The sequence below is a fragment of the Strigops habroptila genome, chromosome 3 (genome assembly GCF_004027225.2).
Source record: "Strigops habroptila isolate Jane chromosome 3, bStrHab1.2.pri, whole genome shotgun sequence".
Lineage (NCBI taxonomy): Eukaryota > Metazoa > Chordata > Aves > Psittaciformes > Psittacidae > Strigops > Strigops habroptila.
In genome coordinates, this window is record NC_044279.2 from 52,834,433 (window position 1) to 52,852,385 (window position 17,953).

The window sequence follows — 17,953 nt, forward strand, 5'->3', positions numbered from 1 at the left end:
CCACCTGGAATCAGGTCCTAATAAATTCTGATCAAGACCTGATGTGGTGCCCTGAAATCCAGAACAGATTAAGGCAATACGCACCCAGGTTATTGCCATCTTCTCCCACGTGACCACACATGAGCCAGCTTGGGGAGTGATCAAAACAAAGAAACAACACAGCAGCAGTGATGTGAACACCCAGAAAGGCATGACGCACGAGCTAAAAAACCAACTAATAAATAAAGGCAAGCACGAGCGCTCCCTGCAGTCGCTGTACGTGCAGAGGTACAAGCCGTAGCAGCAAGGGCAAGGAGTGGACGGGAGCGAGAGGCGAGCAGGAAAGCAGAAACCTGGACTTGGACCTAAGCTCTGGTGAAACCACACCCAGGCTCTACACGCAAGGCCCTGACGCTCCAGCGTAGGTGTCTTGCCGCTTGTGACTGCCAAGTGCTGGTACAGGTACACCCTCGCCAGCCCACACGGGATTCACCTTCATGGCACCAGCCCTCTTGCTGCCTTTCCAGGTTAGAAGCAGGCACGACGGGAAGCGGGATATTCTGATCAGACTTACAACCAAAGGAGACATTATTTTATGGTTTAATGTTTCCTTTTCTCATTATTGCCACTCACTCTGCCATTCCCGTGAACCCAAACGCAGCCGTCTATTCTCAGCAAAGGACTGGGTCTAAGAGGACATTGCATGGCAGCCAAATGAACTCGAAAGAGCCAGCCACTGTGAGCAACTCTGAAAACAAGTAACAACATGAAGGAGCTGCTAGGGAAAGCCCTGGAAACCTCCTCAAACCCTCTGAGGAGTCTAGCATGGAAATACTGCAAATGGAAGGCGAGGGGAAGGCATTTTTGTGACCTTGTCTTTCAGAATGAGCGGTGAAAAGTTGTATAAATCAGGTTTTAAATGGCGTAACTGATATACATCAATCTTATGAAATGCTTTTTATAACTAGCTTCACCAATTACCACTACCTTATTTCACAGTTTATAGTAGTAATTACAGCTCATAGATGTTGTAGTTAAGATTTAGCTTTAGTTCCTAATACTATAATTGACACAGCATATTACAAAAATTATTAATTAAAAAAAAAGAAAAAGAAAAAAGAAAAAAAAAGTAGAGCCCTACAGGTAAAACTTTTTTTTTTTTAAAAAAGAAGGAATAGCACAGCCAGACCAACAATACTGATATTCCCTATTTCAGCAATACTTCTCCTTATTTCTAACGGGCAAAAATTATGGCCACTTACTTTAACATGGAGTATCAGCTCCAAGTCTGTATTAGTTTAAAGAATAGATTTTATACCAGCTTAGAAATATCACTAGCGTTCCATGATGTACTAATTCCAATATTTTTTCCATTTTAATAATTGAGTTCCGATGCATAAGGAACAATTACAGATATTTTAATCTTTCCTTCCTCAGTTTTTATTTTTCTGCATATGAATGAGGGGGCAGAGTCTGCTTCCCGTCATCACCCCTCAAGACGTCCTACAGTAGTACTCTTTGATGGCTCCATGGCTCTTCAGATATTAGCTGAGCAATTGAAGTCCCTAGATTGCCCTTTGGCAGCCTTTGAAGACATTGACTCTGACTCTTGACTGGCCTATGGCTTCCTTTTCCTCAATCCTGTGGCATGCAAAACTACCTCTCTCTTTCCCCTCCCAGGTCCCACCCTATCAGATGGAGACACAGAGGATCAAAATAAGGTCTGTGCACCTTAAATTCACCCCAAGCTCATGATTTCAGTGTGCTAGTGAGAAATCAGAACATGAGGCAACTTAACTCCTAACAGTCACCATGACTAATAATGTAATACAGACCCAATACAATTTCCTTTACCTCTTTATGACACAATCACAAAATAATGCCAGCTCTGGCTGAGGAATGCAAAGTCCTTGGTACACTCGCATCCACCACCCCACACAAGTGCATGCTATATTCTAATTGAAGTTGTGCATACTTTAGCATGAATGAGAAACTTCCCCTGGGAAGCTATCGGCACCCATTTAATGAAATCTAAGACAGGCTCACTGTCTTTCCCATTACCTGCAACACACTTTGATCAGTGGGGCATAAACAAACACATAAACATCCCATCTCTCCCAAGTTCAATGAGATACAGCAGAGTTCCTCTAGCTCAGCCTCACAGGCAGCTCTCAGTCATAACTTCTGACACTGCCCATCAAACTCACCTAAACAAGTTTATCAGACCTGGCACAGAGCAAAATGCTCTGCTGTAAAAATAAGTATCATTACAGATAGTAACAAAGAAAGAGTACAATCACTGTAATTTGGGAAAACTAAGAGCAACAGGGGTGCTTGAAGGGGGAAGGATTGGGAGGCTACCAAGAAAGTGGGTGGAGATGTCTGTGGACCATGCCCAAGAGGGAGGGAAGAGCAAGAGCTCTCCTTCTTAGAATCTGCTTCCCAAATGCCCCCCATATGGAAAATGGGTCCTCAGTGTTACCTCTGCCAGACTGATGCACTTGAGGGACCCAACTTTCAGCACAAATGCTGACTATTACTAAACCCAGCACCTTGCCTATTCCATGTGTGACAGTAGCTGGTCAGCACATTAGTGGACAGCCACAGGCACAAACTGAACAGCTTTTCCAAGTCCCTGGCTCAACAGGACAGAAGAACTGCAAGTAAGACAGAGAGCTAAGGACAAGACAAGTGAGATCCCACCCTTGCAGCAGGCTGAGGCAGTGGTCCTTGCCTAGGAGGGGCAGCAAAGCAGGAGGGTTTAACAACACAAGTCCCGCTACTGCTTTAGATCTGCCTTTGCTTGGTGGCAGATCCTGCAGCGCTGACAGTTGTATCTGGTTACAACTCACTGTCACAAGGCTGTTGAAGAACAGTGACACACATCTTGATGTGACAAATCTACTCTGTCACCCTTGGCCACACTTTACACAGGACATATGACACAGATCACGGTAGATGGCTCCCAAGAAGCAATCACATTAAAGAAGGTGCAATTACAGCTATACCCACAGCATTACTGCTTTTGTCATACACGTGGGAAACACCCTGCACTCCAAACTTTTGGCTATTCCTGCTTTACTAGCATTTACCCTAACAGAAGGCGGTAAAGATGCACCCACAGGACCGCTGCTTTAAGTCTTGCTTCTAGTAACAGCTGTAGCTTATGGACAATTAAACATGATTGCGGTCACCTACAAATTTCAAGCTATCAGGTCCACAAAGGATAACTGTTGTCATCAGTAACTAATGTAGGCTGGAACAGGAACATACATGTTATGATACTAGGTGCTCTCCTTCCTTCAATTCCGCACTGCAGTCATTAAAAGAAGGATCTACAGAAGGCTTAGATTATAACTAGTGTTTTTCAAGGCAACCAAGAACTGTGCCTTCATCCCCAGACCTCATCCAGCAGAATCTCCAGTTCCAAATTCTGGCAGTTTCCAGCAGTTTCTGCGTGTCTGAGGGTCATCTGTGCAACTGAGGTAAAACTAACTCCTCCCACCTCACAGACATACTCTCAGGATTAGTCAGGGAGTGGCTGCTCGGTGCACTGAATATGCAAAGCCCTGTTACAAACTCTGTATCTGATTGTAACCCTAAGCAAAGACTTATTTAAGCAATCCTTTCACCAACAAATACATACTGACTGCTCAGTCTGTTCTTTCCTTCTGTGTTTGTTGCCTCTAAGCTCTTTGAGATAAAAAAGACAATCCCAAGAGATTTTGTGCTGCAGTTGTTTAGCATAAACAACAGACATATTTTTCACCCAAAGTAGTGTCCATAACTAGTTGTTTCAGCTCACCTGGACCAGTGTTACTCTGGGACCATACTTCTTGTACTATAAGGATCTCACTGCCCAGTCAATGAAATCTCCTACCCCATAACCTCACGTGTCAGATACTCACAGTTGTCTGTTTCGCACTGTGCCCACATTCAGATGAGACTCTCTCTGAAATTTCATCAATTTTATGAGCTCAGGACATAGAGCATTGGATGGTTTTTGCTACTCCTAAGCACAAAACTGTATCTCTTTACCAAACCATTCTTCAAAACCAAGTTGGTGTTCTTGCACATTGTGCAACTCAACGCTTGTGTATTTGGCACCTGCATCTGTTAGTACTTTTTACTATTTAAATATTCTTCCAGTCTTTTTCCATTGTCACAACCAAACTTTACACAATGCCAAATTTTAAATTAACTTTTCAAAGGCAACATTCAGGTAAAACATACTACATTTCAGGGCAGATTTTTTCATATTGCCTTGAGATTTCTGACCACGCCAGATTCTTTGCACATGCAATGCAGCACATCTCATCTTTTCTTGTCCTGTTCTTTTTTAAAGTCATTTTGCTATGACTCTCAGAAGCAGTCAATCCATTTTTCCCCTTTCACAGCCAGATGCCTATTTTCATGCCTTTGATATCACTGTTATTACACACAGCAGCTGAATAGGTAAAAATGATGCTGCATATAGAACGAAGGAAGAAGGGTTCTGGTATGCCTGATAACATCACTGGGCAACTCAGCTGTCATATTTTCTATACACACAGCTACAATTTTAGGCCGGTTTATATGGCCCTGACTCTCCCCTGTGACTGGTCAGAGCATACACTACTGGGACACAACTGGCATGCCTGGCCTTGCTCTTCCAGGATAAGGCACGTCTCACTGCTCCAGCATACGTCCAAATTGCTCATCTTCCTTTCTCTGCATCTCTCTGAGGCGAAACAGCTCGGTTTACTCATTGTGCAGAGGCAGGAAGATAAGATGGGACTGCACAAGCTATGTCAGAAGACTGCCTTCGCAGACGGCACAAGACTTAGACCCAAATGAGCAGTGTTGACCCTGTGCCTATAGGAACACCTTATAGGTTTCCCTTCAGTCCTCTCACATGCATCCCCTCTTCCCAGTGGTGCCCAGGGATGAGGAGGGAAGTGACAGTGACACATTTCCCATAATTCAGCATAGCACCAGATGTTGTTAAGAAATTACTGGGTGACTTGAGGGGTAAACCCGTCTCTTTCTATCACTTACACATTTAGGAAACATGCCATGACCCATAACTTGCTATAGAAATAGGGATACTCCAACTTAACTTGTCTCCCCATCCTCTCTCTGCCCCGAGGTTTATCACAGCGTAGAGCCTTGACAGGGTTGTGTGCTGTACTGCAGCTTACACAGTACTACCCCCACTGCCCATCCTGAGCATCTTCTTGCCTATACAACATGCCTTTCCAGGAGAAAAACACCTTTCATGAGGAGAGGTAGAGAAGGGAGAGAGAAGTGCATCATTCTAAAAACACCCATGAGATCCATCAGCTATACTGTACTCAGTCTCAAGCCTTGATCAAGCTCCATGTGCGAAGTGAGTTACAGAAAGACAGAGATGCAGAGAGGCAACAAACAATGGGAAGAGTTATGTGAGCTATATTCAATACCAACAATCACGACCAAATCCTCACTGTTCTAAATACTGTGTGGTGAGACACTGTCCCTGCCCTGCAGGGCTGGCGGTATACTTGGAACATCTCTTCTCCTATAAATCCAGCAACAGAGGGGAAATAGATACACACTGCACCTACTCAACTTCACTGCTATCAACCTGACAGTCCTCACCTGTAAAAACAAACAGTGATCTCAGAGTACTTCAGAAAGGAGACCAACTCAAATGTTGCAGCTAGATTACATTTCATAGGTATTGAATTACCCTCAGATGCCTGTACAATGGAATACCTATAACAAAGTTTCTGCATCTGAACAGAAGCTCAGGGTTAATCCATGCCAAAAGGATTTTGCCAAGAGACTGGACCCACCAAAGACACAGCTACAGCATCAGAGCCTTACCAGGCACTGGTATGGCTATGGCATCCTTTCTTCTCCTACGACATGAAGTGTACCAGCAAAGCTATACTCTTTGCAGTGCACTTTTACACAGTTCCTGCTAGCATCTCTTCACAGCACAGGAGCCTGTAGTAAAGGCATAAGGGCCCAGTTACTATTTATGCTATTCAAATAATATATGTAGGCACTTCTGATCTTTACGCCTGTAAACTTTTATGAGCATAAAGCACACACACCATAAAGCTTACACGTGCTTAATTTTTTGTAGCTGCCAAGCAACGCTGTGGGCAAAGCATCTCCTTGCCACCTGTTCCCCCATGAGTGGTGCGTGTGTTGGTTTAATATTGATCTGGGCATCTATTTCTGTTACCAAATAAATATGCAAGTGCAGCCATTGCAGCCACCTTGTGGCAGCTGCGAAGAGCGCCCACGTCCAACAGTCACAGGTCTGCTTGTAACCAAGATTCGTGCCTTGTACCACATGTCCCCTGATTATCTCAGGGCTTCTGCGACCCAAATGAATTGTGCCTCGACATGACCAGGATACTAATCCCCTCCCCTCTGCAAGGGTGTATTTTGGATCCATAAACTCTACTGTTGGATCCATCCACGAAGCAGCAGCCATTCCTCACCTCTCCTTCTCCAGTCACAGCCTGTGCTAGGCTGGGTCTGCTTACCTGTGTGTGACTCTGCTCTTCCCACAGGTGCCATGTGCAGGGAACTGCCAAGCTTGTGGATCCCACCAGGCACCACCTCAGCATGACCCAGGTGAGGATTTTGTGTACCATCATCAGTAACAACTCCAGTGCTGAATGCATTCTGAGCACCAGCAAGGCCACAGGCAGCGGACCTCACATGCTGAGCACCTGCGTGCAGCTAGACATTCAATTTGAGACTACAAAGAGGTATTTTGACATCTGAATGTCACACACCTCTATGTGACTTACTGCAAATAGGATACATTCTCAGGAAGCTAATTTATGGCCGGTTCTGCTTTAATGCAGTATTCTCTGAGCAGCAGGTTCATATGCTTCCTCCCACTTCAGTTCACTTCGTGTATACTATCCAATTACGGTTTCTATAGCCACTCCTCAACCTCTCCTAGCATCAGAACACCCTTTATTTTGTATACATTTACATATGTGTCTATTCACATATGCACATTTGTACACATGTAATCACCTTCCCCCCTTCTAAATTTTTCCCACTATCAAAACCCAATAGCCCTTTCCCTGACCTTGCACTGAACTTGTACTGAAGTCATGGGAATTTCTTCTTTGACTTCATCTAGCTGTAATCCAACCCCCAAACCATGACCTCAGAATGAGTCTCCACCACAGGTCCCCAGCAGTGTTCAGCATGGCACTTGAAGGAATAGTGTTTAAAACAATAGATGGGCAATGGATTTTGTCCCAGCAAACTAATTCCACTAGAAAAGCAAGAAATCTGGAGTTACTTGCTAATGGAAGCAACAAGATTAACAAAGCTTTCCCAAAAGGGTACTCCACCTTGCTCCGGCACTGAAAACCACCAAGAACCTCACATCTGGAACTTGCAACTTTTCTGCAGTGGTGAACTTTTCATAGGTTCACAGCCAAGGGACAGACCTCCTTTGTACATTAAATGCTGTTTACCACACAAAGTCTAACTCCAACACACATTTCTTGACAAAGACATAAATGCAGCTGACCTAAACCCAGTCTTGGCTAAACTGAGTTCTCCCAAGTCACTCAACAGAGTCAAGGAGGGCTACTGAGCACATCAAGGCAGCTATTCTCACATACGTGCTGCAATGGGAAAGTGAAAAAAATACATTAGCTTCCATCAAGATTTAAGGTAAGGTGTCCTTGTGACAATTCCTGTGTCCCAAGCCTTAGTTTCACAGGCTCTTCAGCTTGCCAAATGGAGTTCCATCCTCTGCCTTTATTCCCAGCCCAACTGTCCTTTCTCTTCTGGCGGTATAGGCATGTGTGTGGTCTCACAACGAACCAGAGCAGGGAACTGATGTGGATGAGAACAGGTAGGCATGATGGCTTCTTACAACAGCAGTGCCAGCTGAGAGGATTTGTGCAACCACAGCCTGTTTATCCGAGCGCAGAAGTGTAGGAACTAAATGTATTACTCCCTCTTGCATCCAATCCTGCACAGGCACGGAGCTGCTCCTGAAAGAGGTAGTCCCTCTCGACGTTACTCATGCCCAGTGGCATGCTACCCTTCTGCATCAGACCTAGCACCATCTGGCCACAGAGCAGGCTGATCCAACTTCCAGATCACAGTTTTTGTTTAGGAAAGTGGGTTAATTTTCAGTTGGAGCAGTGATTGAACTGATCTGAGGCCACTTGGTCACTAGATCTGATCCAAGGGAAGCAGCAGGAGCTTGCAGTCAGGACTGGATGAGAACTGATTGGTCCTTCAGCAGCAGCCTGTAGTTACGCTGGATTAACCATCATGTGAAGCCATACTCCAAGCAACACAAGTTATTCAATTACATTTCTCTGAAAGCTCTGTCCGCGCACAGACACCACAGCCAGGCACACTTAACTGCTGCTCTAAATCATACCAGTGACCCTGTGACTACAGCTCTTCCGAGAAGCAAGAGGTTAACACAGGTAACAACTCTAAGCTGGCGGTACAATAGGCCACCTTTTTGCCGGAATGTGTCATCCTGGCAGCAACAGGCTCTGTAATCTGGCATGAAAATTTGTAGCAAGACTTTGTGGTTAGGAACCAGGCTGGACAGATGGAGATAAGAAATTAGCGAGGGTAATCAGCCATTGGAATAATTTACCTGGGGAACCAGTGCAGTCTATCACTTGGTATCTTGAAATCAAGACTGGGTACTTTTCTAATAGAATTTTGGATTCGATGCTGTGATAACCAGCTGGGAATGTAAATACCTGCTAGGGGTCAGAATAAGGCATCTGTCCCCAAATGGCTGATACTATGAACATCAACTGTTCGTCTCACAGAAAAGGGAAACAATTTCTCCCTGTACAGCCCAAGTGCCTAAACAATAGAGCGCAACTACACTTGCACTGAAGTCACTTCTAAGTACTTCATTAAAAGATAGAACAGGAGTTCAGCGAGGAGCTGCAAAGCTGAAAGGAATTACAGAACTTACCAGGCATGACTACAGAAATAAGCTAGCTATGTATAATTTAGCTAAACAGTAACCAAGCAGCCAACATCAAACTGGAAAGATACCAGATGACAGAAAGCATGGTAAGTCTTAGAATCAAATATTCTCAGAAAAAAGTCTGATTCCAATTATGAATTTGAAATCCCTTGCAGGCTGTTTCTTGAATTTTGTCTGGGATAACCATGGAGAGAGAATGTAACTTACATGAATACAAACTAATTAAATAAAACAGCCCACTTTAAACCAGATTCCAAAGTAGAGTATGTTAAAAAAAAAAAAAAAAAAGTTTGGCTCTACCTCTAGAAAGCACTTGAAACAAGTGAACTGTAAGATTAAGAGTCAATAGAACAAGATTAAGAACGCCTATCTAAAGTTAACAGGATGAAATAATAAAGAAAAAAGGTCCCAGGGAACAGACTCTTCCCAGCGAAATCTCCCAGGATGCACAAGAGGTTCCCAGAGGAAGTACTTGGGTCCCACTATTTCAGACAGCAGGAACAGGGGGCTTCGGCAAGAGCACCAGCCTCAAGCCTGGCTGCCTGCTGTCACTTGCAATTACACTGTATAACCTCACTCACAGACTTACAAGATCACTAGGCTACTGTACAGACAGTTCAATGCTACCCTCAACTGAGAGTTGGCAAAATGAGGTTCTACACAGAAGCCAGCTGAGCTGTTCCCAATATTAACAGTAACTGAGAATTAAGAATTCCCATTCAGTACAACTTCATGTCTGATTTGCAGATGCCTCCTCCTCAACCAATTCAGTTGCAGTTCTGAAATCTAGGTCACCCATACATTATTCCTCCAAACCAAGCCAACTCCCTCCTGTGCAACCCTTTAAAAGGATCTCTGCCCTTATCCAAGCCATCTCCAACAAGCCATTTAGGGTACGAGAAAGTCCAAAGCACCAGAGAATCAGGTCACAAAACTTTAACATGTTACAGATGTGGTTTGGTCAGAGAGAACGAGGCACGCAGCTCAAGGAGAAGCCAACAGCATCCCCATCCAGCAGCTCCAGACTTGGCAAAGTCTGCAACAAGTCAACACAGATTAGTTGAGCTCAGATCTCCTTCCCTGGCCCTGTATTCCCTACCAGGGTTAATCCAGGTCTTATCCAACCTCTGGGAATAGAGGAAGCACCAAGCGCTAGGATGACACGGGTGCTGGGGGGAGGATGGGTCAAGGCCAGAGCCGTGGGAGCTCACGAGCCCCCGGCAGCACGTTGTCTGGAGCGCTGAAGTTGCCACCAGACCTGCTGCAGTGGCGGAGGCTCCTAAGAGGCTGCGGGAAGGCGATGGGAAGCGACTCTCTCTCCTTTCGTTCCCCTGCCTTCCCTCCGTGACAGGCCATAAAAGTCACGAGGCGCCAGCCAGCAGAGCAAGGAGGAAAACAACACGGTGTCCAGAGTTCAAGCGCTGCCCCGGGACTCCCGGAGCTGCACCCTGGCGAGCACCGTGGGACCTCGCTCCGGCGTGGGAGGCACCATTTCTGCGGGAAGAGGCTCCGGCTCCTGGCAGCTGCGCCTGGGACCGGGCCTGTGCGCCGAGCCCTACCTGCTGCCGGCAACAGGAGGAGCGGGGTGGGGAACGGGCGCTGCCGTCCCGCACAGGCCGCCGCGAACGCTGCGACCCCCCCGGGGCCTGCCCGGGGCCGGCGGGAGACGCCGCCGCCGCCGCCGTTGCCCCCCCTCTCTCCGGAGGCACCGTCCCGCCGGGGCTCACGCAGCGCCCCGCCGGCGGGAGCGGCTCCCCGGGGCCCGACGGCGGCCCTCCCCGCGCACCCACACCTGTGCGCCGCGGGCCCTGCCCCGCAGAGGAGCGCAGCAGGCCCGCCGCGGGAGGGGCGAGCGCTCCCGTCCTCGGAGATCCCTCCGCCCTGTCCCCCTCGGGTCCTAAAATGGTGGGCCGCCCAACCCTCCGCTCCCCCAGCCTGCCCGCCGCCACGGCTGGAGGGGACCAGCCGCCCCTGCGGCCCGGGCCGGGCTCCGCGGGGATCCGGCGCCAGGCCCGCGCCTCACCCCGCCTCTCCCGGGAACACGGCAGCGCCGCTCCCGCCGGGCCGGGCCGCGCCGCCCCCGCCGGCCGCCCTTACCTGCGCCGAGCTCACATCGCCGTGCCGGGGCCAGCGCTGCTGCCGCTGCCGCTGCCGCCGCCCCCCCTGCTCTCGGCAGCCGGCCGCCGTCTCCCCGCCGCCCGCGGGGCCGCAGGTATGTCATGAGTGCCGAGGCTCCCAGGTGAGCCGGGCACACCTACAGGAAGGCAGGCGGGCCGCCCTGATTGGCGTGCGGGGCGAGCCCGGCCGGCAGCGGGCTGCGCTCCGACGGCGCGGGGCAGGGCGAAGCCGCCGCCGCTGAAGGGCCAGAGCGGGACGCGGCGGCGGCTCCGGCCCGTTGTCCCCGGGCTCTGTCGCCGGCTGGGCACAGCCCTCCGCGCCCCCTGACCGTCCCACCGCAAGGTATTTAGGTAATTTTCCTTTTTTAAAATTAATTAACTTACGTATTTATTTTTAATTGCAGCGGGGACAATAACCGTGCTTCCCCTGGGGATGGGGAATAGGGCACTCACCGCCTGGTTCCTTTGCCTCCAGGGCAAAAACAGAGCGGGTACACCTGACCTACTGATCCCAGGTACCCGGATTGGCTCCAGAAAAAGGAATTTTTCTTTCTTTTATTTTTTTTTTTTTTCCTTTTCTTTCTGTTGTCTTTTGGGGTTTTTTTGTGTTTGTTTCTTTTTTTTGGGGGGGGGGGGGAGTGGGGAGAGGAGGGTTTGGATGGGTTCGTTCATTTGTTTATTTGTTTTTCTTTCTCTTTACGTGAGTGTCTTGGTTTCCCGCTCCTTAAGGTCACTCCTTACCTTTGCATGCATGTACCCTTCTGCTTTGTATTCCCTCCCAACAGGCAGACGGGGGTTTAAGGATAAGCACTGGGAGAGTCGTTCTTGCTACACATGGCAGGGCTCAGAGACCCCAAGATTATGTCTCAGATATGTCAAATAAATGTAAATGGATTTAACACCTGGATTCAGAAGGAACTGAGCAGGATGTGGGTAGAAAAACTCTGTAGGTTGTACTAAAAACCTGAACCCACAGCTACTGTTCTCAGGCATCCTGTCTCTCCTAGGTTCACAGGTAAATATCCTGAGGAGCCCTGCCTGCATCAAAGCTTTCTCTGGTTGCTGTGCTTAGATGTGGACTGAAAAGGGCACAGCATATCAGTTCCAAATAAAGGAAATTCTGTCCCTGTCTGCCAGTTTGACTGTAGCAATAGGGGTACACAGTCCATAGGGAGACTTCCCTCAGGTGGGAGAGTGGAACAGAGCCTGGCAGAGAAAAGGCATAAATAAAGGGAAAAATTGAAAGGGGAGGGCAAGTAGATAAAAGACAACGTGTGTTTGGGAGTAGCAGGAAAAAGGGAAACCTTGACACAGCTGATTATTGTGATCATAAAAAGGGGGGCAAATTCAGAAGTTTGGGGGTTTTCATTCCATGGCAAAATAAACAGAGTAGGTTGCTTCATTGTCCACTGCCTCAGTTTTAATTTTTGCAGCGTGTATGCCTGGATTTGCTTAAAGGAATACAGAATTTATGTGAGAATGCACTTTACAACAATACAGATCTTTGCTCACGAAGAATGCAAGGTGAGCAAAGAATTATGCAGAGAGGTGAACGAGGAAGGCATTACCTATATTACGTATTCTTCCTCCTCAAGTTGATAATCAGCGTCACCTCTGCTGAGTTTTTCTTTCCTCATCATTTCATGAGGCTTAAAGGTGTGTATCTTCCAGGACATGCTCTGAAGAGTTCAGCAGAAAAGGAGAGGTAGCTTGACCCAACCGCTGGAGAAGCCCTGTAGCCCACACCCAGGCAGTCCTTAACCCTTCTTTCCCTGCATAATGTGTGTGGGGTCTCCCAGGCAGGAAAACTCCCCCCAGAAGCAGCACAGTGAAAGCTCTATCCAGCCACCAATAAAGTCGTACTCATGCTTGCTACTGCTGATTCAATTAATGCTTTCATTCATTTGCGTGCATGGATTATTTCATCACAGCGGATCAGCTAATGCAGTTGAGATTCCTATTCCACATCACTGTGTTTACTGTCAACGGAGAGGAAAGGGATGCTTCAAATTCCCGCAAGCCAAGAGACTGGGGAAATCAGCTCTGGATCATGTCTCTCTTGGGTTGGTGCTCAAAACCTCTGGGACATTGCATAAATAGGCGATGCCTCTTCCTGCTGCATTTTCTAAGTTCCTAGCAGCTGGCAGCAGGCTGGAGTTGGGCATCCTGACTGGAAAATGCCACCTCTGTCATCCAGAAAACGACAACTCATTGTCTAAGAAGGGCTTAACCTTTACCCTCCTGTTGGCACCTCCAGCAGCTGCAGAGGCAGTTTTCTATTTGCTTTTGTGAATCATATCCTGAGGTACCTTGCTTTCCCTGCCTGTTGCATAGGAAGTTTGAGTGCCTAACTTTTATTTTCATATTATGTCGGGCGAAGAAGTGCCTGAAGTCATAATGTGCCGCTCTCAGTATCACAATATCTAAATCCTTCTGTGGGCCAAGTTCTCCTTCCCTAACTCGGTGGGAACTTCTGTGTGGACCCATGCAAAATTACTTCACAGGTGTCCCAGGTGGCTTGGGCTGCATTGTCTCCTCTCTCAGCCCACCAAATGCTGAGCTGCACCGAGTACCTGGCATGTCCCTTTGTTTCCGAGGAAACATATTCCAATGAGACCCGACAGCACCAGGAGCAGGGTGCTGTACCCTGATGTGCTCCTTCTTCCTGCAGTGCCCCTGTACTGACTGAGCACACTGCAACCTCAGTGGGCTGAGAGGCAGTTCAGACACTAACTTCCCACTCAGACATCCTCCTGGTAAGCATCCTATCCAGCTAAAGTCCTGCCTTTTCCCGTCCTCATCACTCCATAGCACACATTATTCTGGGTTTAACTTGTACTGTATGCAAAGAATGTGATTGTAAATATAAATATAAAAAGCCAGGCAGACAATGGGGCCAAAACCTAGCAGTTTTTAGTAACACTTAAGATGCTATACTTATATACTATAAGAAGTGCCGGGGGGGGGGGGGGGGGCGGGGAAACTGAAGCTCTTCTTAAAATTAGCTAAAATCATTTGCCTTCACTCCTTGGAAAACCAAATAACTTCCCTGGGCATGCTTAGTAGCTATACCTTACTCCAAGCAGTTGCAAACCTGTGTATATGGCAAGAAAAATTGTCATAAGAATGGCAAGAAACACAACGCTGAGTTTGGAAGCTGAACTAAAGTTAAGTTTATACAAGCAGCAAGTGAAACACCCATCCCCAGTGAGTCAGGTCCTGGCTGTTTCCTTCATTTCCTCCCAGGCTTGCTGTGAACACCCAGCAGTAACAGTCCTTCTGAAATTCAGTCATCTCCTTTCCTGCCCCTTATTTATAGCTTGCTCGCAGCAGTTAGCAGAGTCCCAGCATCCAGCACTGCGTTTCCACAGGCCCCTCTCCAGCACACTGGGAGAACTGCAGACTCTCCCAGAGCTCAGCTCAGTTTTGGTACCACAGGTCCCATTCTCCTGTTGAGTTTGTAGGTACACAGGTACCTGTTGAGCAACAGCAGATGCTGGAGTAAAAGAGGAAAAAAAAGCCAGACTTGTGCAGTTCACTCACATTTTTTGGTTTTATCTTGCATGCAGCCTTATCGACAGTGGTTGTATGTTCCTCCAACTGTCCCTTTGGATTCCGTCTGGTAGGGCAGAGGATACAGTGGAATATTAAGCTGTGTCAGTGTGCAAAATGTTTCTCAGAGATATGGGTTTGAGCCTCCCCGATTCAGGCTAAGGTGTATCCCATGCTCTGATTTCCCCCTTGACAGGAGCTAGGAAGGAGCAGTATTTTTAGCTTTTGTTTCTTCGTTTACTTATAGTAGTTCTTCATTTGTGGCAGTGAGCTTGGGCCTGTCTTAGTCTGGGAATCTGCTTCAGTGACAGTTGTGGATGCAGTTATAATGGTGAACTCCTAGTGCTGTCTGTGAGAGCCATGACTTATCCCAGGCATTCAAGGGACTGTAGACTTCATGTAGGCAAGATTTCTGGAAACTTTCCTGAAACTTGCTCCAGCATATGTCTAGGTATAGGTGGCCTGACAGAAAGGATTAGGAAAATGCAAAACTGGGAAGGTCCTTCAGATGATATGGCTAGAGATGCTTTCCTATGTGAAACTAGTTATAAACCCGTATTGCCAACATAATCTGAGTTAATAGTGGTAGCTCTGAGACAGAAACTTTTATTGTCAAAGCGTATGTACACCCTGAGAAGAGCAGTCACAAACTGAAGTGGGCTTCCCCCATTTTGTTCTCATGTGCTTTCTCTTCTGGAAATTCCAACTAGTCTGCAGTGGCCTAGACACAACTCTCTGTTTGCTCTTAGAGAATAAAACCAGAAGCAAAATAATTCACTTAAATCATATATCTTTATAATCCTTATTCAACCTCATCTTTTTATATTTTTTCACACAAAAAACAGCAAGGACTCTGTCCAAATGGATACCTACATATATGCCATGGAGTGGTAGTTTTATGTCATGATGAACTATATGCCAGTTACTATGAAGATCTACACTGGCAGGATGGATTAAGAACGAATGGCCCATTTAGTGTGTTGTACAAATTTCTCCCAAAATAATAGCAGTGGTCTTGCCTGATGTGCAAATAGGGCCATTGTCCTAAATGGGTTGCTTGCTAAACCCTACTTCCTTACAGGTGCTGCCAGGAAAATTTAAACAACACATGGATGAGACTTCAGACCTACAGCCAGAGACAAAGGCTGCTGTTAGAGGCACGAGGGTAAGGGCTTGCCTGGAGAGTCCCTGCCTGTCAGCCACATAAGATGCAAAAGTATATTTTGTTTGCATACAGTCATTCAGCCTGATACTGCCCAACAATTCACTTGATTATAAGCTACTGCCTGTTTTAAAATGCAAGAAAGTGGTTCTTTCTTTAAAGATGTGGGCCTGGAAGAGGCTGTTGGGTTTTCCCAGTTACAACCACAGCTGCAGCTCTTTCACTGCAGTCTGGACTGGTGTCAAGGAAAATGACTGCTTGTGCCAGGGCTTCAGAAAGGTATGGGCTTCACATATGTAGATGCTGGTTTCCTTGACCTTCCCTGATTTTGGTTGAATTGGAGCGAGGAACGGCCAATCCTCAATAGGAAAAGCAGGCAAAATAGCCTCAGATGTTACAAATATTGTCAACTGAGCAGAAGGCAAGACAAACTACTGTGAATGGCTCATAGCATTAGGTATAAACCAAAGAAAGAAGAAGAGAAAAAAAATCCACACAACGTAGATTCTGTACAGTATTTCATATGATTAGAACACAACCTAAAACTTCACATTTATTTCCTTATATACTCTTTTAAAACACAGAAGGAAATAGCTTAAAGCTAAAGTCCCATTCAATTCAACATCCTTTTTTTCGAGGTTAATAAAATATGGACTTTTTGCAAAAGCAAGAAGCTTCTTTGAATAAATTAAATATATAACTCCTTTTTTTGAAATTAAATATAGCTCCTTTTATTTTTTGGTTTAAAAAAAAAAAGGAGCTATAACTAAATGGGCTATGTTCTCTGAAGCAGTTACCCAACCCTTAAAGATACATAGTGTGGTCAAAACTTCTATGTTTTTAGGAAGATTTTCCTCAGCCAAAATTGCAAAACTTACATTTGGTACACCTAATGCAATAGAACATTATACTCCTTCCTGTTGATTATATGGCTTTTCAAGCCCTATTCCCACCTGATTAATATGTGGACATCTATACGGAAGTGTCCCTGCAGCAAGATAACATGAGCTTGAGAAACACTTCTTTCCAAAATGTAAAGCTTGTAGTGCAGGGAAAAGATGGTCTGTGACCAAGAACAGCAATGAGGGCATTCCTTGGTGCTTTACACTGAATGTTGGTGTACATGTCTTTCACTGATTAAGACGATTGCAGTAATTTCTGGCCTGTTGTCCACACACGTCAGGAGGTCCATGGGTTACCTGAAGAGGATCCACAAAAGATAACAAAGAAATACCAGGCAATATCTGTAAACCCCAACAGGTTAAAAAATGGTGCTAAATGTTATTAAGGTACCCCCAAAAGGACAGAAACACATCGTGGGGAAAAACAATTTGTATTGGGGAATGACCAGTCAGACACGGAGAAAGATAGGAAAGCTTTTAATGGGCTTTGCCTCTACTCTGTCATCAAAAGTATTAATTCCCAGTAAGCCAGAATACACAACATTGATCTTGCTATCAGAAATACCAGAAACAACTCTTGAAAAATCTTAATGAAAGCCAGTTATGCAAACATTTCCAAACAGCTGTTCTTTTACACCAGTTGACACAGGAAATTTCTAGCTCAGTTACAATTTTAAGGAAATCTTTGGGCTTATGCTTTCTCCTCACTGAGATGCTCTGTGCAAGGGATACTCCAGTTATTGCTTGTTCCTGGCAGGTGCCTCTCACAGACTGAAATTCCCCGTTGCATCTCCCAGGGAGGCTTTAGGAGGCAGCTCTCAGTTCCCTGCAGCGCTCTCAATTTCTGTGTGTGTGATTCTGAACGCCGCAAGAAGAATAGCAAAAAGCTATTTTTTCCCCAAATCCTATGTTGATCTCCAATAAACTTGGCCTTCAAAGGTCTGAGAGAACAGCTGAGAACATTGCGGGCTGCAGCGCAGGGGAGCAGCAGCTTCCTGAGGATATTGCAAAGTCTGGTCCAGACAGTGAGGCTGCAGCTGCCTGACTGCAATCCAGTTCTTAAGAGCCCCATCTTGGTTATTGCCTCCCTTGAATAGGAGAGCAATTTGCTAACAGCTTTGCTCTTATGTGCTTTTTTCTTCCACAGCTCTGGCTACATGGCTGTAATTCATAGCCTGGACACTTCAAAGGTGTAATTGCCTCTCTTTACTCCTGCAGTACTCTTGATCCGAGGTCTAAGAGTCAGATTCTCCCTGCAGAC

The 17,953-nt window shown here is 46.4% G+C and overlaps 1 protein-coding gene across 1 annotated transcript; it reads left to right on the forward strand.

Moving 5' to 3' along the window:
* Positions 1-190: 190 nt before the first annotated feature.
* Positions 191-12,950, forward strand: LOC115605307 (basic proline-rich protein-like). Its single transcript, XM_030479574.1, has 6 exons — positions 191-267; positions 6,528-6,591; positions 7,788-7,843; positions 10,483-11,171; positions 11,481-11,591; positions 12,748-12,950. Exons 1-6 carry the CDS (start codon positions 191-193, stop codon positions 12,783-12,785), a joined length of 1,035 nt encoding a protein of 344 aa, XP_030335434.1. The 3' UTR covers positions 12,786-12,950.
* The last annotated feature ends 5,003 nt before the right edge of the window (positions 12,951-17,953 follow it).